This window comes from Gastrolobium bilobum, unplaced genomic scaffold (genome assembly GCF_033153095.1).
Source record: "Gastrolobium bilobum isolate Gb01-03AN ecotype WA unplaced genomic scaffold, APGP_CSIRO_Gbil_v1 utg7290, whole genome shotgun sequence".
Classification (NCBI taxonomy): domain Eukaryota; kingdom Viridiplantae; phylum Streptophyta; class Magnoliopsida; order Fabales; family Fabaceae; genus Gastrolobium; species Gastrolobium bilobum.
This window is the reverse complement of record NW_026898915.1, coordinates 196,602-223,608: the sequence shown is the minus strand read 5'-3', so window position 1 is coordinate 223,608 and position 27,007 is coordinate 196,602. Positions and strand designations below refer to the sequence as shown.

General features: G+C 32.5%; 1 protein-coding gene and 1 pseudogene across 3 annotated transcripts; one reads left to right on the top strand and one right to left on the bottom strand.

Moving 5' to 3' along the window:
* Positions 1–270: 270 nt before the first annotated feature.
* Positions 271–26,222, bottom strand: LOC133285429 (amine oxidase [copper-containing] alpha 2, peroxisomal-like; annotated as a pseudogene).
* On the top strand, positions 10,700–15,171 carry LOC133285417 (amine oxidase [copper-containing] alpha 2, peroxisomal-like). Of its 3 annotated transcripts, none has more exons than XM_061482633.1 (5): positions 10,700–11,488; positions 13,168–13,549; positions 13,784–13,897; positions 14,058–14,596; positions 14,817–15,171. In XM_061482633.1, the coding sequence occupies exons 1-5, from the start codon at positions 10,716–10,718 to the stop codon at positions 15,019–15,021; spliced, it is 2,013 nt and encodes a 670-aa protein (XP_061338617.1). In that variant the 5' UTR covers positions 10,700–10,715; the 3' UTR covers positions 15,022–15,171. The 3 variants fall into 3 exon arrangements, with proteins under 3 accessions (XP_061338617.1, XP_061338618.1, XP_061338616.1); XM_061482634.1 differs by having other exon boundaries at positions 13,168–13,552; positions 13,793–13,897; XM_061482632.1 differs by having other exon boundaries at positions 13,168–13,552.
* Positions 26,223–27,007: the final 785 nt, after the last annotated feature.

Sequence of the window (27,007 nt, the reverse complement as noted above, 5' to 3'; positions counted from 1 at the left end):
TTAACAATCAAGAAAGACAGTTAGGGATTTGATTTCCCCAATCTTTCCTTTATGTTCTGAATTAAAATCTCAATTGATCGTCTTTTTTATATTCAGACAGCTTGACAAGAGATCTTCCTGTGACTTATTTAAAACATAAAAAGGTTTGGTACATGCGAAATCAAACATTAAGAAAGATTAGTAACATTCACTTTATGAACTACTTATATAATATTGAGAAAATATGGACCTTCATATCTCAATGAATTGTTCGGCCAAATGCAAATCCATCTAATGTTGAGAAGTGCAATTAGGCCAATGCACATGCTTTGGTGATTTTGTTTTAAGGACCGGGTTGCTCTCAAAGAAATTGGTTGGCCTCAGCTCAAATCCACCACTCAATGTTGTCATAACTGGAAAATCTTCCTGAGAAGGAACATGATGAAATCCCATGGTGTACCACAATACTATGTCCTTGTTCTCAATCTCTCTATCCCTGCACATTCAAATCACAATGCCAAATTAGACCCTTTTATACATATAGGTATGTGAAGAATCGAAATGTTTAAAAAAATTAGAACAAAATCATTAAAATTACTCAATAATTTTTAAAGAAGAGTGTTAGAAGTGTCTGAGTGTAAGTAAATTACTAGTAAAGTAGTAAGTAGTTAACAGCATTGCTCCATAAACTATATTATAGTTTTATGTGATTTAGTGACACACCTGAGACTCCAAGAAACTAAAGTATCATCGCCTTTGGTACGATCAACATATAACCCTGAGGCCTATTTCTCAGATTTGTTGTATAGTGTGACCTACACATTATAATTAGTGAAGGCAGCTCTGATTTGTGGATAATCATCAGTTACCAAAAGTGGGTGCACCACTGAGCCTGGAAGCAAACAGTACCCAATTTTATTTCCTGTTTTGTCTTTTTGTTAGGATTTACCACTACTAGCTCAGAAGGCTTGAACCCCAAGTTAATTCTGGCATCAACTTCATTTTTAGCAGTTTCACTTACAACTGTCCAATAACTTTTTCTGGGTATGGTCTGATCTTTCACTCTTACAGTCTCCAGATCGGACTTGATAAAGGAGTTGGCTTCACCATCAATGTCAAGGTCAAAATAATAGGTCAAGAAGTGATCATGGTAGACACCAATAGTATTATCTGCTAGCAATATGTCGTAGATGTCCTCTTTGATTTGATCCGTATTGGTGCATCTAATTACCAACAGTTAATTACTAATTACGATAGATCACATATTAATTTCTTCAACATTATTATGATAAATTTTAATAGAGTCAAAGAAGGGATCCAGGCTTCATGCATGAACTTTGCTACATGAACTCCATACCCTAAGCTTGATGCTACCACTTGGCTTAAATTCCCAATCTTTAACATAGTCGTAGTTACCCACGGTTGACATCATTCTAACCACCAAACTTACATCGGGCTTGACCTTTGTTATCTGTCAAAAATCCAATAAATAATTTGTAACACAGAAAAATATGTATATGAATTATAAAAAAAGAAAACAGATTATGGGTGTCATGGATAAATTTTGAAAAATGTAATTTTATGATATATAAATCATATTGTCTTTCAAAAATGTAATTTTGAAAGACTACTCTAGCTAACTTTTGAAAGAAAAAAAAAAATACTAAAACTAATTTTTTGAAAAAAAAATTACCACTTCTTTTGGGATTTCAATTTCTGTGTGACGCCACATGATATCACCAGCATATCTTTCACATACGCAGAAAGCAGTAGCTATCTTAGCTGGTGTACCATCATATTCAGAGCCAGCATAGTATGCATCTTGGAACGCAGCATTGGCAGGACAATCGGTCAAAGGCTGTAGTGAAGATGCAGATTGACCAAATCCAAATTCTCCACAATCAAAGTAGGTTGGTTGTGTAATACCATTCCATAGTTGGGTTGGTATGGCACAAACAGCTCTGATATGAATCCTCTGTATAGGACCTGACGATATTTCTGCTTTTGGAGATCATAAATTGAAGCTAGAGAAATTATTGGGCCAGCCCGAATGTCAACTCCTACATGAAACTCCTAGTCGGCCCAACTAATTGCAAAAAATTAAAGAAGAAAACAAAAACGAGTCAGTATTTAAGCAACATTAGTCTACAACTCTTAACAAAGGACAAGTGGCAACCTTGGTTAATGAATGTACCATATTTTTTTAATCTTGGGTATTCAAATTTTTCACGAGTCATTAAATATGTATTAGTTGTTAATTTTTAAAATAAATGTTTTAGGATCAATTAAAAAAAATTATGAACAATTTAACAAGTTAACGGATTTATCCAATAATATATTTGCGTTGCAGAGTTATATTATATCCCCACATTTGATCAGTTGGTCTGGGAGTAAGTGGGTTAATGTTATATAACCCTGTTTGTACTTACGTAAATATAAAGATGACAAATATCTTCAATCCATGGCGTGACCCGTTTAACGCGTCACATATGAGAGATTAAGTTGAAATTTTCAATCCATTAAACTGTTTGAATCCGCCTTGCGCGTATAAAGGTGGGTCAAAATAGATTCAACCAACAATAAAATAGGTTGACCCGTCAGGTTGGTTTTTTTAAAAAGAAATTAAAATATTAATCACTGATCTTTGTATACTTTTTTGGTCTTCATTTGATACCCTTTATGTACATGGGAAGTACAATTTTCTAAAAAAAATTCACATTTTTAATATGTGAATGAATTAGCAGGGCGGTTGAAAGCGGGTTGAGTTGAAATTTTCAACTTATAGGATGGATTGGGTCATTTTGATGCGGGTTGAGTTATATGCTTTACCACCTTCAAATAGGGATGATTCAACCACCAATTATTAGTTCAAAGTGTTAAAAGTAAGTTGTTGCCATTAGACGCGCATTGGAAATAAGGAAAATTGTTTTCTACAGCTACCACTAAATGGGCCCTATAATAATTGAATGGGAAAAGTGTATGTCTTTTTTAAATGACACAACTTATGTCATTTCACTCTCACAAAAAGATGAGACCCAAACTTTTATATTTTTTTATCCACTCTCTCCTCCTTTATCTATCTCTTTTTCTCACTTAAAATGACACAATTTTATATTCTTTAAAATGATACACATTTTTCCCTAATTGAATAAGACTAATTGGGTTTCAAATCAATTTAAGAGAAAGAATATAAACTCAACTAATCAGTTTACTTTAAATAATAATTTTGATGAATTTATTTTACATCATTCACTTGATTAATTTATTCAAAAAAAATTATACAGCAGGCTTGGTTGAATAATATAATAATTCAAAAAAAAAAATAGTTGTAGATACCATAAAAACTTCCTCCTATATATAAATGGTGTTAGAAAATATCATGCTGTATTTTTTTTGTAGATATCTACCACTATATGGGTTCGATAGTTCGGTTTATAAAAAAAGTTAAGAAAAAATAATAAACTCAGTAAATCAGTTTAATTGAAATAATAGTTTTGATGGATTTATTCTACATCATTCAGTTGATTAATTTATTCAAAAATAATTTTTTATGCAGCAGACTTTGTTGATAATACAATAATTTAATAAAAAGAACAACTATAATTTTGGATACCATAAAAAGGATGGCCAGGTCAAAAGTAATTAAGTCATCCTTCGTTATAGGTATATTTAAAATAAGGGTTTTATAAGAGTTATGTTGTAGGAAAAGTGATTGTGTAATGTTATAGAGATTCGTTTTGCGTACCTTAATTTATTTTTATTTTTTTTGTTTTAAAAAGTGTGGGCCCCACAAAATGTTGTGAGTGTAAGAAAGTTTGTTGTGTTATGTTAAAGGATAAAACGAAAACCCTTAAAATAATTTACTAGCCTGTGAGATGTGATCGGACAACAATCAAATTGTCAGTGTTGATATAAAATATTACTAGAATGTCATGTCCTCGAAAAATTTTATCAAACTGTCATGTTAGCAATTGTGCTACAACACAAGGCGAGTTAGGATTAGTCACGTCGTACAGCTTCTTTGGCACGTAAGCCGTTGCGCAGTGCAGCGAGATTACGTGTCAGACAACTCCTGCAACAGTCTATCACGTGGACTAAAACACTGAGCTACGTGACATCTTAGGTGAGAAAATCACTCGACTAAGTAGCTGGTTATGTGACAACCTTACTACCACACAACACATGTGTGACACGTGTCATACTGTGATAAACTCGCAATACTATGTATCATGTTATGTAGCACCCATACAACCACACAACACATTTGTGACATGTGTCATCAAACGATCAAACCCGCTGAGCAATGCAGCGATTTTACACATGTCCCCACCACTTAAAAAACCGGTTCTCCGTTCCCAACCCCCAACAACCTTTCCCTTTCCCATTCTCTGGTCCCCCCCTTTCCCTCTCCCTGGTCCCCCCTTTTCCTTTTCCCTTTCCCTTTCTGTTCCCCGTCGTTCATTCTTTCCTCTCTTTTTTGTTTCGTTTTCGTTTGCTGGTGGTCCCCCTCCCACCTCCCCTTTCGTCTTTAGCATCCGGTCTTAAATAGGTAGGAATTATTTATTTTATTTTTTATATAAATTTTATTTGTTATTTCAATTTGTGTTTTTTTTTTGTTTTGTAGATTCTTTGTATTACAACCGATGCCCACTGTGCGTACAAGATAGTAAATTTTTTTCAGTATAATTTTATTTATTGTTTTAAATTTAAGTTATGTTATTTTATGTGATGTATTAGATATTTTATGTGTATGGTCACAACGTTGACTGCTGTGCACTGTCCATCAGAGTCTATTTTCGTATACAACTCAATAAATGTGGAATTTGAATATAGTTGAAATGCATTTACTACTAAGGTGATATCTTCATCTTCAACTATCTTCATCGGATCCCAACTTTGTTTACCCGAGGCACATCGAGCAGTAAAGCGAGACAGAGATTGACCATGTTGTAATCTCAATTTCTTGTATATTGTCTTCACTGTCTTCTTCAATTCATTAAAGCTACATCGCGGGATCATACGAAATACTTTTGTATCTCTTTCAAAAACTTGCCCATTAGAACCAAAATATTTTCTCCTATAGTAATAGACTAATTCAATTATTGAATCATTGTTTTCACTCATTTTGAAAAAATTTGGATAAAAAAAAACACAACAACAATTAACTGAAGAGAACGAATCCACACTGATGTAAAATAGAAAAGCAGAACAGAATTAACTAAAGAGAATGAACCACATAGTAAAATAAAAAATACTACATAAAGTAACTGATTTGAACAAACCCACACTGATATAAAATAAAAAATTCAATTGAAATTAGCTAATAGAGAATGAACCACACTTAAGATGGATGAAATAGGACTGCTAAGCTAGTTAGGATCCACGTGTAAAAAAAGGTGACACGTAACCACCTATGCTACATAGCGAGTTGTACACATGTTAGAAAAGTGACACGTGATCCACTATGCTGCATAGCGAGTTTTACACGTGTCAGAAAAGTGACACGTAACCAGCTATGCTGCATTGCGAGTTACACACGTGTCAACCACCTAAGACGCCACATAGCCCAGCGTGTTATGCCACGTGGCAGATTGTGGCGGGAGTTGTCTGCCACGTAAACTCGCTGGACTACGCAACAGCTTACGTGGCCAAGGAGTTGCTGCCACGTGGCAAATCCTAACTCGTCACGTGTTACAGCGAGATTGTTGACGTGACAGTTTGATCAAAAAATTTCGAAGACATGACATTCTGATAAAATTTGGGGTCAACAATGGCAATTTGGTCGTTGTCTCCGCTGTGACTATCTTGCTAAAAGATTCAATTTATTTTATTTATTAAAATATGATCTATTATGCAAGTACTCCTTTATTCACACAATAATATATTTACTACCAGTTAGTTTATGACCTGTATGCTATTTTTCCCAGCAATTCCTCGATTCTTTAATTACTTCAATTGAATCAAATATCATCATAAATACGGTGAAGATCTCTCAATCAAATTTTCAATAAATTACATACTTAAAATTTCAACCCGAAAGATGGAAATTTCACCGGTGTAATATATAAACTTAAAAGGAAAATCAGAATATGACAAATCAAAATAAAGAAATAAAGAAATAATAAATTAAATTAAGCTGACCTTACAGTGTGGCCATCGATTTTGAATGCAGGTCCTCCCGGTTGCATCACAGCAATTCCCCTGAGGTTAGGACCGAAGGGTGGCTTCAGCTTTGACTCTCGGTACTCTGTGCCCTCTGCTTTTGGCAACGGAAGGATGAATCTATCTGTGTAATCAATAATCTTCATCTGGTCAAGGTCAACGACCGCTTCTATCCCCTCCAATGGTCTCGCATACAAATTAACAGTCCCATTGGTGTAATAGTATTGTGGTACACCATGGGAGTTCATCATGTTCCTTCTCAGGAAGATTTTCCAGTAATGCCAACATTGAGTGGTGGATTTGAGCTGAGACCGACCAATTTCTTTGAGAGTAACCCGGTCCTTAAAACAAAATCACCAAAAGCTGCGCACTGGCCTAACTGCACCTCTCAACATTAGTTTGGGTAATGCATTTGACTGAAACAACTCGAAGAAATCTGAAGGATTCATGTATTCTTGATTTTGTGGTTTCTTCAGTTTCCATAATCCAGTTGATAAATAAAATGCTACTACTATTTATTTACTTTTCTTAAGGTATGATTTGGTTGATATATATTAGCTTTTTGTTTTGTTTTGGAAAGGGAACAGTGGAGGCTGTATCTTCAGTTTGATTCCTGGGTAGAGTCAGTTATAAAAAAATTAAAGTCAAAATAATTAAACAAGGTTCGCTGAGGGTGATATTTTCAAAAAAAGCAAAAAATCAATTGATCAAGTGAATGAATTATATATATGTTTATCTTTTTTAGGTAAGTTATTTGTTTATTTATTTATTTATTTTATTTTTTTAGTATTAACCTGGAGGTATCCTCATTCAACCTCCTCCGGTTTCTTTGCCTTCAGGGTAAGGCCCTGAAGGCTAGCCCCTCGTTGGAACAGCGGGTGCATTGAGCTTCGCTATCGGAGGAAGGACGAGACTGGTCCCCCGTTCGAGGACCTGAAGGCTAGCCCCTCATTAGAACAACGGATGCATTGAGCTTTGCTACCAAAAAAAGGATGAGATTAATCCCTCATTCGAGGAGAGAGGCATGTCCTCTGGCCCCCAAAGATTTTTCAAAAATTTGCTTGAGGCAGGGCTTGAAGAACCACTGACTCAAGCAAATCCTTGGGAGCTCAGTTGCGAACTGAGCTACCCTGGGAGGTTTATATGTTTATGTTTATTTTTTAAATACAACATTCATCGTAACTTTAAATAAAAAAAACAAAAAAATAATTATCAAATTTCATTTAATGCCATTTAATTTAATCAAAGTATTTGAGCATTTTTAAATATCGATTCAGTTAAGTTTTGATGTTTACGGATTTATTCAAAGTTCAAACCGATCATCACCTCTAAATAAAAGTCTTGAGGTTAGATTAAAAAAAAAAAAAGTCTTGAAATTGAAAGCACGAGGAAGGATGGAAAGGAAAAAAGGCAAAAGAAAAAAAAAACGTGGAATAAGAAGAGGACAAAATGCTTTAGGCCAAGCGTTGGCTGAAGGAAAAGTCAAAAAAAATACGCGGAAATTTTTTACTATTATTATTATTTATTACCAAAAAAATAAAATGAGCGAAGATGAAAAAAATGATGGAAAGAATTTGTACAATAAGCAGGCAAGAGAGAAAACCTTTAATAGCATCATATGAGATATAATAGAAATGAGATAATTTGAGAGAAGTAAATCAAATTATTAAATTAGAAAGTTGTTTATGGTCATATCATATGTGGTTTATATACTATTAAAGATATACCAAATTATTTAATTATTACAATAATTTTAAGTAATTATTAACTACAAAATTAAACACCAATTAAATAAACTCAACCAATTATAACCACAGTTTCCATCATATTCATTACCCTTTTAAATTTAATAATAGATAAATACTTTCAAATGAAGATAATAGTCAAAGATCGACTGTTATAAATAATTTGTGATTTATAGATTGTTTTAAACAAGATAAGTTGTTTTTTTTTTTTTTTATAACAAGATAAGTTGTTTATATACACTGGACATATGTGATTTATATATTATTAAAGATATAAAAAATTATTTAATTAATCGCAATACTTTTACCTAATTATTAACTAAATAATTGATCACCTACTAAAGAAACTCAACCAACCACTTGTTATTTATGATGCACGCACGTTAACATGGGACACGACACGACACGCTGACACGTTAATTCTAAAAAATGACATATTTTGACACATTGAGGTACGTTTTGATATTAAATAATATTTTTAATATATATAATATAATTTATATTTAATAGATATAACAGTCCATAATAAGTTATATAACCAATCAAATATTCAAATTTCATAACTTAAATATAAATAAAAATAATTTTTCGTATCTTGTTAATTTTTCATGTCAAATTTCATAACAGAAAAAAATTAATTTGTAAATGATTTTTTTTATTTTTAGTTAATAAAATAAAATTAAAGAGTAAAAAAACAACGTGTCTGAGCGTGTCGGAAAAAATTGACTGCGTGTCGAAAAAACGTGTCGGAGCGTGTCGGAGAGTTGATCACGTGTCCCAAAATGTTAACCGCGTGTCGGACACGTGTCCAAACGTGTCGGAGCGTGTCCGTGTCGGACACGTGTCCGACACTCACAATTTCAAAAACAAAACGTGTCTTAGCTTTGTAGCTTGTTACAATCATGCAAACAACGAGATTAGTCCACTAGTGAAAATTAATATATAAGATGGACTCGGAATAACGAGGAAGGATATTCTTACTACCAAAATTTTCTACTACTAACTTACTACTTATCTAATCACCATTGAATCAAAGAGAGAGAATGCTAAAAAGTTTTTGAAAAAAGAGAAAATATTGATTCAATGGTGATTAAATAGGTAGTGAGTTGATAGTAGAAGATTTTAATAGTAAGAATATTCCTTCTCGAAATAATAAGCACTTTTAGTAACAACTTTAGAGGCAAAATCCAAAATCCTCTATAAAAGACAACAACAGACACATACTGAAAGCAAAAATAAAACGTGCAAAAAAAAAAAGTGAGACAAAAACTTTGCTACGGGTGCTCAACTAAAACAATAAAATAAAATAAGGGGCTTGCATTTGTCATTTAACATGATACAACAAAGTTTTCTACACACAATATTTTGTGGAGTCCACATTTTTTGAAGAAAAAAAAAACTACGGCACGTAAAACGAATCTCTATAACATTACACAATCAATTTTCCTACAACATAACTCTTATAAAACCTATAAATTAAAGCTATATACATGGTTTTTTAGTGGGTTATATTTTTGTGGAAATATTTCAATCGATTCATTATTTCACAACTAATCCGGGGCGGGTCCAGGATTAAAATTTTAAACTCCTCCCAAATGTAATACTGGAGAGATTCGAACACATGCTCTGTCTCCACATGCTTAACTCCTATGCGCCAACTGAGCTACCACCATTTGATAAATTTTAGTGGGTTATATAATACTTAATAACATTACATATTTAAATTACAATAACATCCTTTACCAAAAAAAAAAATTACAATAACATCTTTTGTTGTTTTCATTCCTTTCGTTTTGTGTTCCTTACTCTGAATTTAAACATACGGTGCACCAATACCGATACGGGATATGGGACACGACACGTTAATTATAAAAAATATCATATTTCGACATATTAAGACATATTTTGATATTAAATAATATTTTTAATATATATAATATAATTTATATTTAGTACATATAATAGTCCATAATAAGTTATATAATCAATCAAATATTCAAATTTCATAACATAAATATAAAGCAAAAGTAATTTTCATATCTTGTTAATTTTTTATATCAAATTCTATAATAGATAAAAAATTAACTTATAAATTAATTTTTCTTTTTTAGTTAATAAAATAAAATTTAAATCTAAAATAAAAAAATATATTAAATTCGTGTTGAAGTGTTGATCGTGTGTCAAAAAAAAATTGACTGCTTGTTAAAAATAAATGTCAAACATTTAGTGTGTGTCTTAAAATATTGACGACGTGATACACGTTCTCTCCGATACCAATATTTTTTTTCAATGTGTCGGTGCTTTCTTCATTCAAACCATCATCTTGATCAAATATTTCCACGGTCCTGGAGCCATGCACCCAGAGAGAGAGAGAGGGAGGGGAGGGGGGGGGGGGGAGAGAGGACGAAAGAGGAGAGAGAGGGGGGCGTGAATTAATTTTCCATCAGCTTCCGCCCTACGCCGTACTTACCATATTCTACTGCATCATATGATATGGTTGACTTGGTCCATCGAAATATGATATTATATTTATGGGATAGGATCAACTTACACACCAAATCTTAACCGTTGATTTCCGTGCATCCCATGGTTGAGATTTATTGAGAATTAAAAATTAATTAATGAGTGAGACCTAATAAATCTTAACCGTTAGATGTAGAAAATCAATGATTAAGATTTGGTGTAAGATTTATTATTCTTACACCGGTGTAAGATGATCCTGCCCCTATATTTATTCATTTAATTATTATTTAAGAATCGAAGCACTTAATCAGGAAAGTTTAAGAAATAGCTGTGCTGGCTCTCTCATTTTACCGACACAGTGCAGTCATGAAGATCTTGATCTTCTTTGTCTTCACCATCTTTTGGAGCTTTGGAGAATGTAGCCACCCTCACCCACTTGACCCTCCAACCCCTTCCGAGCTCAACCTTGTCCGAACCATAGTCCAAAAAGCATACCCGAGCAACATCACCTTTCAATATGTAGGGTTGGAAGAGCCAGACAAGTCCACTATCCTCTCATGGCTATCCTTAAACTCAAAGACCAAAACCAAAACCAAAACCAAAACCTTACCACCGCGTCAATTCTATGTCGTGTCCCGCTACCATAAACAGTCCCTGGAGATGATAGTGGACTTGAGAACACGATCCATCATCGGAAGCAAAGTGGACGAAGGGCATGGGTACCCTATGCTAACCTTGGACGAACAAACCGCTGCGTCAGAGCTTCCATTCTTGTATGGACCATTTAGGGAATCGGTGAAGAAGAGGGGTCTGAACTTGTCTGAGGTTATATGTTCTGACTTCACGGTTGGTTGGTATGGAGAAGGGAAGACAAACAGGATTTTGAAGATTAAGTGCTATTACACTAATGGGACTGTTAATTTGTATGCGAGACCATTGGAGGGGATAGAAGCGGTGGTTGACCTTGACCAGATGAAGATTATTGATTACACAGATAGATTCATCGTTCCGTTGCCAAAAGCAGAGGGCACAGAGTACCGAGAGTCAAAGCTGAAGCCACCCTTCGGTCCTAACCTCAAGGGAATTGCTATGATGCAACCGGGAGGACCTGGATTCAAAATCGATGGCCACACTGTAAGGTCAGCTTAATTTAATTTATTATTTCTTTATTTCTTTAGTTTGATTTGTCATATTCTGATTTTCCCTTTTAAGTCTAGCTATATACTAATACTACACGTTATTACACCGGTGAAATTTCCATCTTTCGGGTTGAAATTTTAAGTATGTAATTATATTAAAAATTTGAATTAGAGATATTTTGACCGTATTTATGATCATATTTGATTCAATTGAATTAATTAAAGAATCGAGGAATTGCTGGGGAAAAATGATACACACTTTTTTCAACTTTTCCCTTTAAATATAGCTATAACCAACGATGACTTCATTACTTTTGACCTGGCCGTCCTTTTTATGGTATCCAAAATTATAGTTGTTTTTTTATTAAATTATTGTATTATCAACAAAGTCTGCTGCATAAAAAATTATTTTTGAATAAATTAATCAACTGAATGATGTAGAATAAATCCATCAAAACTATTATTTCAATTAAACTGATTAACTGAGTTTATGATTTTTTTCTTAACTTTTTTTTAAACCCAACTATCGAACCCATATAGTGGTATATATCTACAAAAAAAAAATAAAAAATACAGCATGATATTTTCTTACACCGTTTATATATAGGAGGAAGTTTTTATGGTATCTATGACTATTTCTTTTTTGAATTATTATATTATTCAACCAAGCCTGCTGTATAATTTTTTTTTTTTGAATAAATTAATCAAGTGAATGATGTAAAATAAATCCGTCAAAATCATTATTTAAGGTAAACTGATTAGTTGAGTTTATATTTTTTCCCTTAACTTGATATGAAACCCAATTATTCTTATTCAAGTATTATGGGACCCATTTAGTGGTAGCTGTAGAAAACAATTTTCCTTATTTCCAATGTGCCTCTAATGGCAACAACTTACTTATAACACTTTGAACTAATAATTGGTGGTTGAATCATCCCCATTTGAAGGTGGTAAAGCATATAACGCAACCCAACCTGCGTCAAAATGACCCAATCCTTCTTATTCCGCGAGTTGAAAACCCGCTTTCAGCCGCCCTGCCAATTCATTGACATATTAAAAATGTGATTTTTTTTTAGAAAATTGTACTTCCCATGTACAGAAAGGGTATCAAATGAAGACAAAAAAAGTACACAAAGATCATTGATTAATGTAATTTAAAAAAAAAATTAAAAAAGCCAACCTCACAGGTCAACTCATCTCATTGCTAGTTGAATTCATTTTAACCCACCTGTACATGCAAGGCGAATTCAAATAATTTAATGGGTTGAAAATTTTAACCTAACCTCTAACATGTGATGGATAAAATGGGTCAATCCCATGCATTGCACATGTTCGCCGTCTTTATCCTTACATAAGTACAAACAGGGTGATATAACACTAACTCACTCACTCCTAGACTAACTGATTAACTGTGGGGATATAATATAACTCTGCAACGCAAATATGTTATTGGAAATACCTGTTAACTTGTTCAGAGTTTTTTTTAATTGATCCTAAAACATTTATTTTTAAAATTAACAACTAATACAAATTTAATGACTCATGAAAGCTAAAAAAAAATATGGTACATTCGTTAGCCAAGGCTGCCTCTTGTCCTTTGTTAAGAGTTGTAGTATGTAGACTAATGTTGCTTAAATACTGACCCGTTTTTGTTTTCTTCTTTAATTTTTTGCAATTAGTTGGGCCAACTGGGAGTTTCATGTCGGATTTGACATTCGGGCTGGCCCAATAATTTCTCTAGCTTCAATTTATGATCTCCAAAAACAGAAATATCGCCAGGTCCTATACAGAGGATTCATATCAGAGCTGTTTGTGCCATACCAAGACCCAACTTTGGAATGGTATTACACAACCTACTTTGATTGTGGAGAATTTGGATTTGGTCAATCTGCATCTTCACTACAGCCTTTGACCGATTGTCCTGCCAATGCTGCGTTCCTAGATGCATACTATGCTGGCTCTGATGGTACACCAGTTAAGATAGCTAATGCTTTCTGCATATTTGAAAGATATGCTGGTGATATCATGTGGCGTCACACAGAAATTGAAATCCCAAAAGAAGTGGTAAATTTTTTTCCAAAAAATTAGTTTTAGTATTTTTTTTTTTCAAAAGTTAGCTAGAGTAGTCTTTCAAAATTACATTTTTGAAAGACATTAGGATTTATATATCATAAAATTACATTTTTCAAAATTTATCCATGACACCCATAATCTGTTTTATTTTTTTATTTTTATTTTTTATAATTTATATACATATTTTTCTTTGTTAAAAATTATTTATTGGATTTTCGACAGATAACAGAGGTCAGGCCCGATGTAAGCTTGGTGGTAAGAATGGTGTCAACCGTGGGCAACTACGACTATGTTATAGATTGGGAATTTAAGCCAAGTGGTAGCATCAAGCTTGGGGTATGAAGTTCATGCAGCAAAGTCCATGCATGAAGCTTGGATCCTTTCTTTTACTCTATTAAAATTTATCATAATAATGTTGAAGAAATTAATATGTGATCTATCGTAATTAGCAATTAACTGTTGGTGATTAGATGCTAACTATTTAATTTTAATGTAGGTTGGGCTTACTGGGATATTAGAGGTTAAAGCAGGGATATACACTAATACTGATCAAATCAAAGAGGACATCTACGGCACATTGCTAGCAGATAATACCATTGGTGTCTACCATGACCACTTCTTGACCTATTATCTTGACCTTGATATTGATGGTGAAACCAACTCCTTTGTCAAGTCCAATTTGGAGACTGTAATAGTGAAAGATCCCACCATACCCAGAAAAAGTTATTGGACGGTTATAAGTGAAACAGCTAAAACAGAAGCTGATGCCAGAATTAACTTGGGGTTCAAGCCTTCTGAGCTAGTAGTGGTAAATCCTAACAAAAAGACAAAACCAGGAAATAAAATTGGGTACCGTTTGCTTCCAGGCTCAGTGGTGCACCCTCTTTTGGTAACTGATGATTATCCACAAATCAGAGCTGCCTTCACTAATTATAATGTGTGGGTCACACCATACAACAAATCTGAGAAATGGGCCTCAGGATTGTATGTTGATCGCAGCAGAGGCGATGATACTTTAGCTGCTTGGAGTCTCAGGTGTGTCACTAAATCACATAAAACTATAATATAGTTTATGGAGAAATGCTATTAACTACTTACTAGCACTTTACTTACACTCGGACACTTCTAACACTCTCTTTTAAAAATTATTGAGCAATTTTAATGATTTCGTTCTACTTTTTTTTAAACATTTCGATTCTTCACATGCCTATATGTATAAAAGGGTCTAATTTGGCATTGTGATTTGAATGTGCAGGGATAGGGAGATTGAGAACAAGGACATAGTATTGTGGTACACGATGGGATTTCATCACGTTCCTTCCCAGGAAGATTTTCCAATTATGCCAACATTGAGTGGTGGATTTGAGCTGAGGCCAACCAATTTCTTTGAGAGCAACCCAGTCCTTAAAACAAAATCACCAAAGCATGTGTATTGGCCTAATTGCTCTTCTCAACATTAGTTGGGTTTGCATTTGTCTTAACAATTCATTGAGGTATGAAGGTCCATATTTTCTCAATATTATATAACTAGTTCATAAAGTGAATGTCACTAATCTTTCTTAATGTTTGATTTCGCTTGTACCAGACCTTTTTATGTTTTAATAAGTCACGGGAAGATTTTAATTCAGAACATAAAAGGGAGATTGGGGAAAATCGAACCCCTAACTGCGTTTCTTAATTTTCAAGTTACTCATGTTTTGCATTCTTATTTTGTTATGTAATCTAATTTTCAATAAATTCTCTTGATCAATTGTCCAATTTAAGCATAATTAGTGAATTAGTGGTTGAAATCTAATACTCGTAGAAACGTTCTCTTACTTATACATTGTATTACATATACGATTGGTGATAAATCTCTATTTGGCGAGATCCATTTGTCGAAGTCGCAACATCAATACCGTGTGACAAATCTTGGTTATTTTAGTCACACAATACATTAGATGAGTCTGTCTTAATTAGACTTGACGTGAAACATTGAAAAAGGGAAACACATGGTTAGACTAATGGGAAAAACAAAAAACTATAAGATAGACTTTTGATCAAGTTGTCCAATTTTTTAATCTCTATTTAGGGATTATTTTGAATCTTCCTACTAATATTATTAGAAAGTACGGCTATGTGTTAGGTTACAATCAATTAATTGCCAGCATCGAACCTAATGATGATGCATCGTTAACACATTGTGGAGGTAGCTAACCACAAGTGCATGAAGTAAAAAAACTAAGAGAGCCAAACTTCAGCCAATCACTATACAACATAACCAAGTGAAATTCTTCAACTGAAGCAACCAAAGTTGAATAAGATGTTGTTAGTAGCCGCATAAATTGAAATCTTGTTGAATAAGATGCTTTGAGAAAACATCTAATCTCGACCCACAGTAAGCGGGATGAAGTGTATAGTTCAATAAACCGCCCAAAAGCCCAAATACAAAGATTTAAGCCATAAGTAAACGCGTACATTATGCACACACTCAATCCCACATATATAGAACTGGACTCACATTAGCATTTCTCACAAGGCTCCTTAAGTAGCCAATGGTGAAGGGATAGGTACAAGAGTTTAATTAAGTTAATATATCTTAGCCCACCAATAAGTATCCGCATACAGGATAAGTTAATCATAATACACCAATAAAAATGAATGCCATTATACTAAAGGTAGCATAAGCAGATAGGTATTGATTTAAGCGTCGGAGTACTTTGCACGTTCTCCATTTGTCTCATTATAATCACCTTTCAATCACTACTTGGATCTGGGCTTAACTTTGTGATCAAATCCAATTTTTCTTGGACTAATCAACATGTAAATTGAAATACTATTGAATAAGATGGTACTCCAACTTTGCCATCTCGAGACAAAATCCCATTATGTAATAAAGTGGACCTCTAGAGAAATCAATCGATAGTACAGTTGTTTTATCGGAAAAAAATAAATAGATAGTACAGTTGTATTATAATGGTCCCTAATCAATAGATAGTACCTTTGAGTGAAAGTGCTTGTGACAATGATTTTATTAATGTAACTCATCCGACAACTTGATTTTTTTAAGTTGAATTGGTTCTTTACATTATTAAAATCATTCTTACGCAACACTTTCACTTAAAGAATTAGTAACTGTGCTAAGAAACTCAACAAGACTTAATTAATTATTAAATAAATGGCGACGGTGAGGATCAAACTCATAACCGAGACTCTAATACTATTAATTAATTAGCTTTCGTGTGATGGCTTTTTGAATGGTTTATACTATTCTCCTGCTATAGGAAAGGTATAAAACCCATCTTAAAAATTTATTAATTAGTGTTTTTAATTTGTAACATGTTAGTTATGACTTGCATTTATTTTATTTTACATGGTTATCTTTTATACTTGTAAAATTTTCTTTGTTTAAATATTTAAAGACATATATTTAATTTCTAGACTTAGTTACTTTAGGATTAAAATCTTAACTTTGAAAATCACGTGGGTGGGCATGATGGTTCAGCATCTCGTCCCTTAAGCAAGTGGTTGGGGGTTCAAACCCCAATTCTTGTGAATGAAAAGCATTCTGTGACCAGCTCTTTACCGCTTTGTGCACTGACCCGAGGCGAGGAAGGAATTAGTCTCATGGCTATCGCCTGTGAGGATACCCAGATATAATCCAAAGAAAAAAAAACCTTAACTTTGTGCCTAAATATATTTTTTATTTTATTTAAAGTATAATGTTATTCGAAATAACATGATTTTGGTTGTAAATTCGGAAGAACAAAACTTACAAAAGGGCAATAAAAGAGAAACTCGTTTACCAAAAAAAAAGAAACAGAAGAAGAAGAGAAACTCAATGAGTAAAATACGAAGCGCAAAGATTACCAACAGGCAACAACAACAACAAAAATACGGAGCGCAAAGAATCAAAGTGGCATGTTTTGGTAAAATATGTGCCAAAATGTTACCATCGCTTACTAAAGATAGAACTATGATATAGGACGCCGAGCGATTGCAAGCTTGAAACCATAAACTATTTTTCAATGGTTAAATTAATTTATAAGTTATTGTATTTTTTTTAAAAAAAATAAAGTAAATTTTTTGGATATTACAAATAGGCATTTATGGTTTTAAAAATTATTTTAATTAGGTTCTTGAGCCGACCCAATAATAGAGTCAATTCAAGAACTCTATTGAATTTAAAAAAAAATTACAGGTATTAATTTATAATTCTTTATTTACATGAACATATTTAAAAGTTTTTAATTGATACAAAATTAATAGATTAATTTAGTTTTTTTATTTATAATATATATATATAAAAATTTAAACAGGCACCTATGGATTTTAGGCCCATAAAAGTTGCAGGTCATAACTTTGCATTTGAATTTCGGATATGTTCAAATTACAAACCTTTGCAAATATCTTAAAATAGGTCTCATTGAATACTAGGCTTCATCTACATTCACACTGGGCCCACTCAAAATATGAAGTGGTCTCTCTCTTTCTCCCAGCAACTCCTCAATAGAGTAGGCCTCCAAATAGGGAACAGAGTTATAAAGCCTAACTATTTTAAGATCTGGCAATTTGGATCTTCCAAGAGAACAACATGCTTCTTTGGCCCGGTTCATTTACTCTTAAATTTGGGACAAAAAAATTCAATTGTAGGGTGCGCTTTAAGATTATTTGGCGGAATTCATTTTATGTAAAAATTGCTTAGAGGATGCAAAATAATGGTTGGCTTCAAGCACAATCAGATTGTTATTTTTATTTTATTTTAAATTTTCTATTTATCAGTTTAAGTCCCCCTTTAGTTTATTCAATCCTTTCTATTTCATCTAGATTTTGGTTGTTTCCTTATATTTAATATTTTCAAATTAATAATGGGCAGTATTTTCTGTTTCTTCCTTTAAAAAAAAAGTTTTTTAATTTAAAAAAATATGTTCAATTGTTTTACAATTATTAAATCAGTTTTTTTTTTAAAAACAATTCTTAAGATAAATATGATAATTTTTTTTATATAATTAAAAATAATAATTTTTGAAAAACTTTTTCAAATGAACTCGAGAAGGGTGAATTGAGTTACATATAAATTTTCAACTATTTACTAAAATAAATTTCAATTAAATCAATGCAAGTTTAAATATAATAATCTTTAGAAATTAAGAATATTGTAAAAAATTAAAAAATCTCAAGTAATTATGTAAAAAAAATTCTAAAAGATGGAAAAAAAAAAGTCACAACCTCAATTAGGAGTCAAATTCATATAGAGTCGAACTCAATTTAAAGTATAAGAATTCACCTAAACATACATCTTGATTCAACAATCCCACTTATCACTAGATAACTAGTCCCATATTGTTTACTCCGACAATAACTCTTGTATTTAACTCGGCTTAATCCTGAGCCCCAAAACACAAGTCCCCAATTATGTCAAAATAATTGTTCCATTATTGCTAACTCTAAGAATAACTTAAAAAAAAAATCAAAATACAAAAGTATATTTTAGTAGCTACCTTACATACTTCTAAGTTCTAATTAATAAGTAAATAGGTACAAATCAACCTATGACTCAATAAATTTGTTAGAACAATATTAGTTGCCAAATTGTCTTAAATGTACTTTAGGAAGAAATACTCAAAATATCTTCAATGCATTTCAATTTTGAAGAAAGACTTATAATTTCTACATAGTTTTTCTCAAAATAAATTACTAGAAAAAAAACTTTTGCGCTAAATCTTTTTTTTTTTTAAGATTATCATGATTTGAAAAAAAAAATACAATATTTATTTCAAAAATAAAATCAAACATTTTAATTTAGCTTTCCAAAATTTAATAAATAAAACCAAACCTTTCAAATCAATTTTCTAAAATTTAATAAAAAAGAATTAAACATTTCAAATTAAAAAAAATCAAACCTTCTAAAATTTATGCACTAAAAATAAATAATTATTCTAGAAGGCTTGATTAAATTAAAAAAAATTTCAAATAAAAAAACCAAATCTTAAAAAATATGTTTAGATCAAGATGAAAACTTTTCTATTTTTCCTCTTCAGTTTTTTATAACTTAATGCAATCCAAAATATGAACAAGATTCATCTCATCTAATCATTTAATGAAATTTAAGATTTTATTTTGCATTTTCAATCTTCAAAATATCATGACAATTTTGTTTTTTTTTCACTACTTCATAATTCATCATATATTAAATCTGGCAACTAATTTTAAAAAACTCAAGAAACTGTTAGATGGCTTGTCATCTTGTGTTTGTTTCATCAAAACTAGATAAGGTGTGAGACTCAATATAATTCTATTCTGATAGGCGTATCTGGATATATTGTGAGGTTGTGTTAAGCTTCTATAATATAGGTTTTAACGCAGGTGGCTACAAAATGACTTCTCAAATGGAATAAGGAGGTGCAACTATAAGCACTCCAATGCTCAAATAAATTAAAACAATAGGTATAGTTCCTGTTTGAGAGTTCTTATTTTTAACATTTCTTCTCCTTATAATCAAAAGCTTAGCCAAACATAATTTTACCAAAGTTCTTATCTTAAAAAGAGCTTTTTTATATAATGAAGAAAAAACATATAAGCTAAAAGCTCCTAAGAGGAACTTTTTTTAAGATAAATGTCATCTTTTTGGAATTCTCAAATTTACTTTTTAATTATATCCTTATTATAAATTTTTATTTATGAATTTTATCATTTACTCTTATAATTTACCTTAATAAAAAATTATTTGATCTCTCTCATTTCAAAACCCTAAGAACATCTTTATACAATTATCAAACAACTTTTAGCTTTACTTTTTAAATTCTCTTTTTTAATTCTAACTTAAAAATAGCTTTTAACTTAAAAAAAAAAAGACGTCAAATAGGATCCTAATGTGTAAGATAAGAGAGATAACTCTTTTTTTTGAGATATTCCAATCAGATCATCACTTCGCGACTAGTCTAATTTAGGGCGAGTCCTAGTATTAAGATTTTAAAGTCCTCCCAAAAATGATATTGGGGATGATTGAATACATGTTCTCATCCTCACTTATTCAATTTCCTAGCGCCAACTGAGCTACCATCATTTGTTTAAAAGAGATAACTCTGTTGCTTAATAAATGAGGTGAGTCTCTAGGCTTATATTTGGCACATGCTAGGAGTCCTGGAGAGAATTAAAATTTCTGCATTAATGAATGGTCCATGCATAATAGGCCCAAGTAAAATAGTACATCCAGAACATATTCTCTCCAGACTTGAAAAATCCTAATACATTATAAATAAATAAATAAAGGTTGGATACATAATTTTCCATTGTAATGAATTCAGAATTGTCAACCCTTTTGGGTCATGTAGGGGAGCTCATGGTGGGGAGAGACCGTCAACCAGGGGTCAAGTGAACAACAACATTAAGTGGGCTTAGAACACTACAATCAAACCCAAAATCTTAAGGTATTAAATGCATGAGTCATTCCACTTATATGGTACTCACTTAGTCCATTCTTAACCAATGTGGGACTTTTTCACTCAATCATTCACACTTGAATTCCTAAACATCTCCCCCTGAAGTGTAAGTCTTAGGCCCACATTCTTTCCCCTCAAGAAGAAGCTTTGTTGAGTATTCACAGGATTCATCAATGTTTGGCTTCTCATCAAACATTGGCTCTTTCATCAAGGCTTGGCTACACTCATGAAGACTTTGGCTTCCCACATCAAGACATACTCGGATCACCATATGACAATCCACCATTAGCTCTGATACCAATGTTGGAAACTTGGTTCCCTCAACTCGGCTTAGAAGCATTTGCGAGGAGTTCGGCTTAGATCTCTCTTTTATCTTTCCAACGAAAATAATATCATATTAATTGGACGAGTATAACTCAAGTTATGCCCAAAATATGAAACTATATTTTTGTTGTCGAATTTGCTCGCTTCAGCTAGCAACGTCGTTAATGAAGGCCCATGGATCTTCTGTTATAAAAGATACACTTTAGGGTTTTTCTAATAACTTTTGATGCCTGAGCGACGACTTTGGAGGAAAATTAATGAGCTCTGTTCTAAACCTGAAAAGGCGGAGGAACGGTCAAAGTTTCACCATAGAGACCGGTTTATGAGTTCTTTTATGCTTTTCATTAGTTTCTTATCCGTTTTCTTAGTTTCCCTGACTATGTCAAACTAGGTTTCTTGTAGTTAGGATTAGATGGAACCAATTAATTCCTAGTTTTATTTATTCCTTTCCTGTAATTTGATATTCAATTCTATGTTATGCAATTAATCTGTTTTCTCATTCCTAACATAGTTTATGAACTGATCACTCGTAGATGAACACATGAGTCTTGCATGACAATAGAAATATTGGTGTAGTATTCCTATTGGTTAATTGTTGGGTTTTGCTTGATATAAGGATAGACTTGCAAAATCTATGACACATAATTCTTGTTCTTAATGCTTGCCCTAGGAGAGATCACTAAAGAGATTAGGGTTTTGAATAGGGTAAAAGATTAAATCACCATGGGATTAGAGTTTAATTAATTATGAAAGAATTGTCAATAACATGAATTGAATGTTAGTCATACGAAATGGTAGATAATTAGGAAGACGTTGGAGAAATCAACACCCTAATTACTCTTGCGTTATTTGAGTTCAAACTGTTCTTGATTATTGTTCTTGTCATTTAATTGTTAGTTTTTTTTTGTTTTTATATTTTAAATTATATTCTCAAAAATCCTAAAGATGGATGTAACTTTGATCGCATAGATAAATTATTACTTGATAGATCAATCCTCGTGGAAACAATACTTTACGCTTCACTGGTACGACAAGTATATTTTCCATGTAACACTTCCCAAATTTTATTTGATTGTCTTTTTACATGTTAGTTTCTTTCTTAAATAAAATGGTTTGAAAGTTGAAACTTCTGCATTGGTGTGCAAGTTTCATCACTTTAAGTTTGTTTGGCAAATAGTGTCATCAAATAACTCTGTCCATCACATGGAAATGACCTCCTAAGCATGTGCAAGTTAGGCATAACTAGAACAAGAAAACAATGTTCATTTGCTTGTGAAGTTCTGTACATATAAATCTCAATATGAATGTAATTTCGTACGAATTTCAGTATCAACTATAAAGCTTGGAGCCCCGGTTTCGAATTATCATTTCATGAATAATCAATTTCACCAGAGGATACGTTTGAAAATAGCTACCTGTCAAGTGTACGCTGCATAAAACACAAAATATGCAACTTTGATCTAGACATCAATTTTGACTATCTTTACTACCAAATTTTCAAAAGGGACTTTCAAGTTTTCAATTGTTTTTTTTACTTTAGCACATTAAAAGTGTACAAAAGTACAGTCTAATCAATGGCCTTATTATCTCCTGTAGTTTAGGATCAAACCAAATTTAGAAGGTCCAAAAGTCATTTGAATTTGATGAGAAAGGATTGATGTTAGAAAAAAAGGATTGATCCATTCTATATTTGTCCTTTCTAAATATTTTTTTTTTAATTTTTATGCTATGTAATATAGTTAATATGTCATAATATCCTATTGAAAACACTTGGATGCAGAACATAGTAATAATAAATTAGTTACCACTTATATACTAAAAGAAAATTAGTTACCACTTGGGAGTATTTGAAAACAGAAAAATGATGAAATGTTTCGTTGTTCTACATTCGTTTTCTAATTTCCAACCAAATTACCAAACACTTGTGTCTCAATCCTTACTTTTCTAGGGGTTGTTCATGTTGAATAATAATCTTGATTTTGATCCACTTGGCTTAGTATTATTTGGTCCAACTATATTAAAAGTAGTTTAACCCAAATTTTATAATGGGAAGTGTTATATTTATAATTTTTTTGTTTACAAACTCTCACAACCTCAACTATGTAATCTTACGGACCTTGAGATCATCACTCCAAAAGCTAACTTAAAGAGTGAGAGTGTTCAAGGCCTTATAAGTCCCACATTAGTTGTATAGGCAATCAATATGGAACTTGTAACATTGCCATCCCATTTAAGAGCCGACGTTCACGCAAACTTTCACTCTATTGACATTGACTTGATAATAGCCCTTTTCCTTTTGCTGGCTTCACTCACCTATCAGTATTTAGTACAACACTCCTTTAGAAGATATGACACCTTAATCCAACCTATAGGTAGTCTTTTCCGTGTTCATAATTGAAGTTATAAGAATTTGTAAACAAAAAAATTATAAACGTAACATGCCGCTTGTATAATAGTCTACTCTAGATTACTCCATGGGAGTTCTAAAGATTTGTTGTATGTACCTATCATAATTAATGTTTAGACTATGAGATTATAGAAAACTCTAAGGGGGTGTTTGGTATAAAGATTTTGATAGAATCCTTGGGAAAGTGGGGTGGGGAAAAAATGTGTACCATGTTTGGTATGAGATATATTGAATAATACCAGGCTAAAATGTCTCCCATGAAAAAAAAAATTGAACTAGACATTGGCAAGTTTAAATGCAATTTCACCTGCGGTATTTATTTTATCCTATAACCGAGAATCTTGATAGGCATATAAATAGTACACTGTCCTTTTATAAAGAAGTGACCTGTAAGCTATATCCCACACTGTCTTTTTATAAAAAAAATGTTGGCAACAAATTTTCAAACAAATGGGTAATTTTGTATTTTTATTCCATATTCCCATTTATATTTCACAACCAACCAAACATAGCATTATAAAAATAACTCAATATTCCCGGCAAAAATTTTGGCATACCAAACACCTTTTATAACTTGCCTAGGGTAAAAAAAATCATGTCATATTCTCGGTAACTTTTTTTTCTCGGTTAAAAAAATATCTCTCATACCAAACGCCCCCTAAGGCTTTGTTTGGGAGTTTGGAGGGGAAGGGAAGGAAGGAGATCCAAGGGAGAGGGAGGGGAAGGAAATTGAAGGGTATTCTCTTCCTTTGTTTGGGAGTTAAAAAAATGGTAAGCGAGGAAAATAGAGTGTCAATGAGATATTTTTACTATTTTATCCCATTTTTAAAATAAATATAATTATTATATTTTATAAATTAAATTAAATTTAAAATTTTTAACAAATAAAAAAGATCATATTTTCGACGAAATTTCTACGTTGCAAACGATGAAAATGTTTCTGTCGAAAACTTTCGACAAAATTTAAATTCTGTAAAGAATTTTGATGAAATTTTTTCCGTCAAAAATTTTCGAAGGAAATGTGTTTTGTTGAAAATTGTGATGAAAATATTTTTCGTCAAAATTTTTGATGAATATGTTTTTTTGTGAAATATTTTGAGGGAAATATTTTGACGAAATTTAGATTCCATAAAGAGTTTTGACAAAAAAAATTCGTCAAAATTTTCTACAGAAATATTTTTAGTCACAAATTTTAAAGGAAATATTTTTTGGCAAAAATTTTGATGGAAATGATTTCCGTAAAAAATTTTGACGTAATTGTTTTACGTCGAAACTTTTCGATGGAAATGTGTTTCGTCAAAATTTTGGACAAAAATATTTTCGTTGAAAGTTTTGACGAAATTTAGATTCTATTAATAATTTTGACTGAATTTTTTCCTTAAAAAAATTATGTAACTGATTATGGCAAAATCAGGTTTCGTCTCTAATTTCGTCTTTAGTTTTGACGGAAATTTTTTGACGTATATGATTTTCATAAAAAATTTCATCACTATTTTTGACGAAATATTTTTCTTCGATAAATTCTGTCGGATTTGAGACTTTTCTAATAATGTCACAATTAAAAATGATTCACATTTATGTAGTTTTCACATTTTAATGCTAAGGGTAGATAAGTAATTTTTAATATTTTTCCCTTCAAATCCCCCAAATTGGGGGAACTTTAATTTAAAAAAAAAAATAAGAGTTTAGTAAAATTCTCCAATTCCTTCTCCTTATTATTTTAAACTCACAGACAAAGAAAGAGTTTTCTAAAACCCTACATTTTCTTTCCTTCTCCTCCCGGTTGCATCATAGCAATTCCCTTGAGGTTAGGACCGAAGGGTGGCTTCAGCTTTGACTCTCGGTACTCTGTGCCCTCTGCTTTTGGCAACGGAACGATGAATCTATCTGTGTAATCAATAATCTTCATCTGGTCAAGGTCAACGACCGCTTCTATCCCCTCCAATGGTCTCGCATACAAATTAACAGTCCCATTAGTGTAATAGCACTTAATCTTCAAAATCCTGTTTGTCTTCCCTTCTCCATACCAACCAACCGTGAAGTCAGAACATATAACCTCAGACAAGTTCAGACCTCTCTTCTTCACCGATTCCCTAAATGGTCCATACAAGAATGGAAGCTCTGACGCAGCGGTTTGTTCGTCCAAGGTTAGCATAGGGTACCCATGCCCTTCGTCCACTTTGCTTCCGATGATGGATCGTGTTCTCAAGTCCACTATCATCTCCAGGGACTGTTTATGGTAACGGGACACGACATAGAATTGACGCGGTGGTAAGGTTTTGGTTTTGGTTTTGGCCTTTGAGTTTAAGGATAGCCATGAGAGGATAGTGGACTAGTCTGGCTCATCCAATCCTACATATTGAAAGGTGATGTTGCTCGGGTATGCTTTTTGGACTATGGTTCGGACAAGGTTGAGCTCGGAAGGGGTTGGAGGGTCAAGTGGGTGAGGGTGGCTACATTCTCCAAAGCTCCAAAAGATGGTGAAGACAAAGAAGATCAAGATCTTCATGACTACACTGTGTCGGTAAAATGAGAGAGCCAGCACAGCTATTTCTTAAACTTTCCTGATTAAGTGCTTGGTTTCTATTAGAAGGTAAAAGAGAGTAAAGAGAAAATATTGATTTCATTGATTGTGGTAATTGATTTGTACAACGAGTGAGCTCTTATATAGAAGAGCATAACAGAAAAAGAGAGATCTAGAATATCATTAAAATATCAAACTACCCTTATACCTAATATCTAATACTCCCCCTCAAGATGGAGAGTGAACAAAGATAACTTCCATCTTGAACAAGAAAAATCAAGAAAACATAGTAACCAAATAACATGAGCATCAGCCAGTAAAGAAACAGTGCTGGAATGGACATCAGCTAAAATGTGCTGGGATGGACATCAGCAAAGGAAGGAAGGGCTGGGATGGACATCAGCAACCTTGATATGAACTGCCGGGATGGACATCGGCAAAATCGAATGTGCTGAAATGAACATCAGCAACATGAACAATGCTCCGCCTGAATAGGAAGCCAAAATAAAACCAAACAATGGAAAAAATAAATCAAATACAAGCCAAATCAGACTTAAATAACACCACAAACATAAGTGGGAATAAAATCAAATTGGCCAAATACAAGCCTAACATCAACTAAACTTCCAAAATAGAAATGGCAACATAAGAAAATTCAGAAAACAAATACATAACCCAAAAATGAATTCTGAACAAAATTGCAGAAACTAAAGCTTAATGACTTGGTGACACAAATCAGCAAACAATTAGTGTGCAACAAATAACCCAGA

Coding starts and splice junctions, on each gene's coding strand:
- LOC133285417 (XM_061482632.1), top strand. CDS start 10,716: ATGAAGATCTTGATCTTCTTTGTCTTCACCATCTTTTGGAGCTTTGGA. Junction 11,489..13,167: donor ATCGATGGCCACACTGTAAG/GTCAGCTTAATT, acceptor TTTTGCAATTAG/TTGGGCCAACTGGGAGTTTC. Junction 13,898..14,057: donor GTGGTAGCATCAAGCTTGGG/GTATGAAGTTCA, acceptor ATTTTAATGTAG/GTTGGGCTTACTGGGATATT.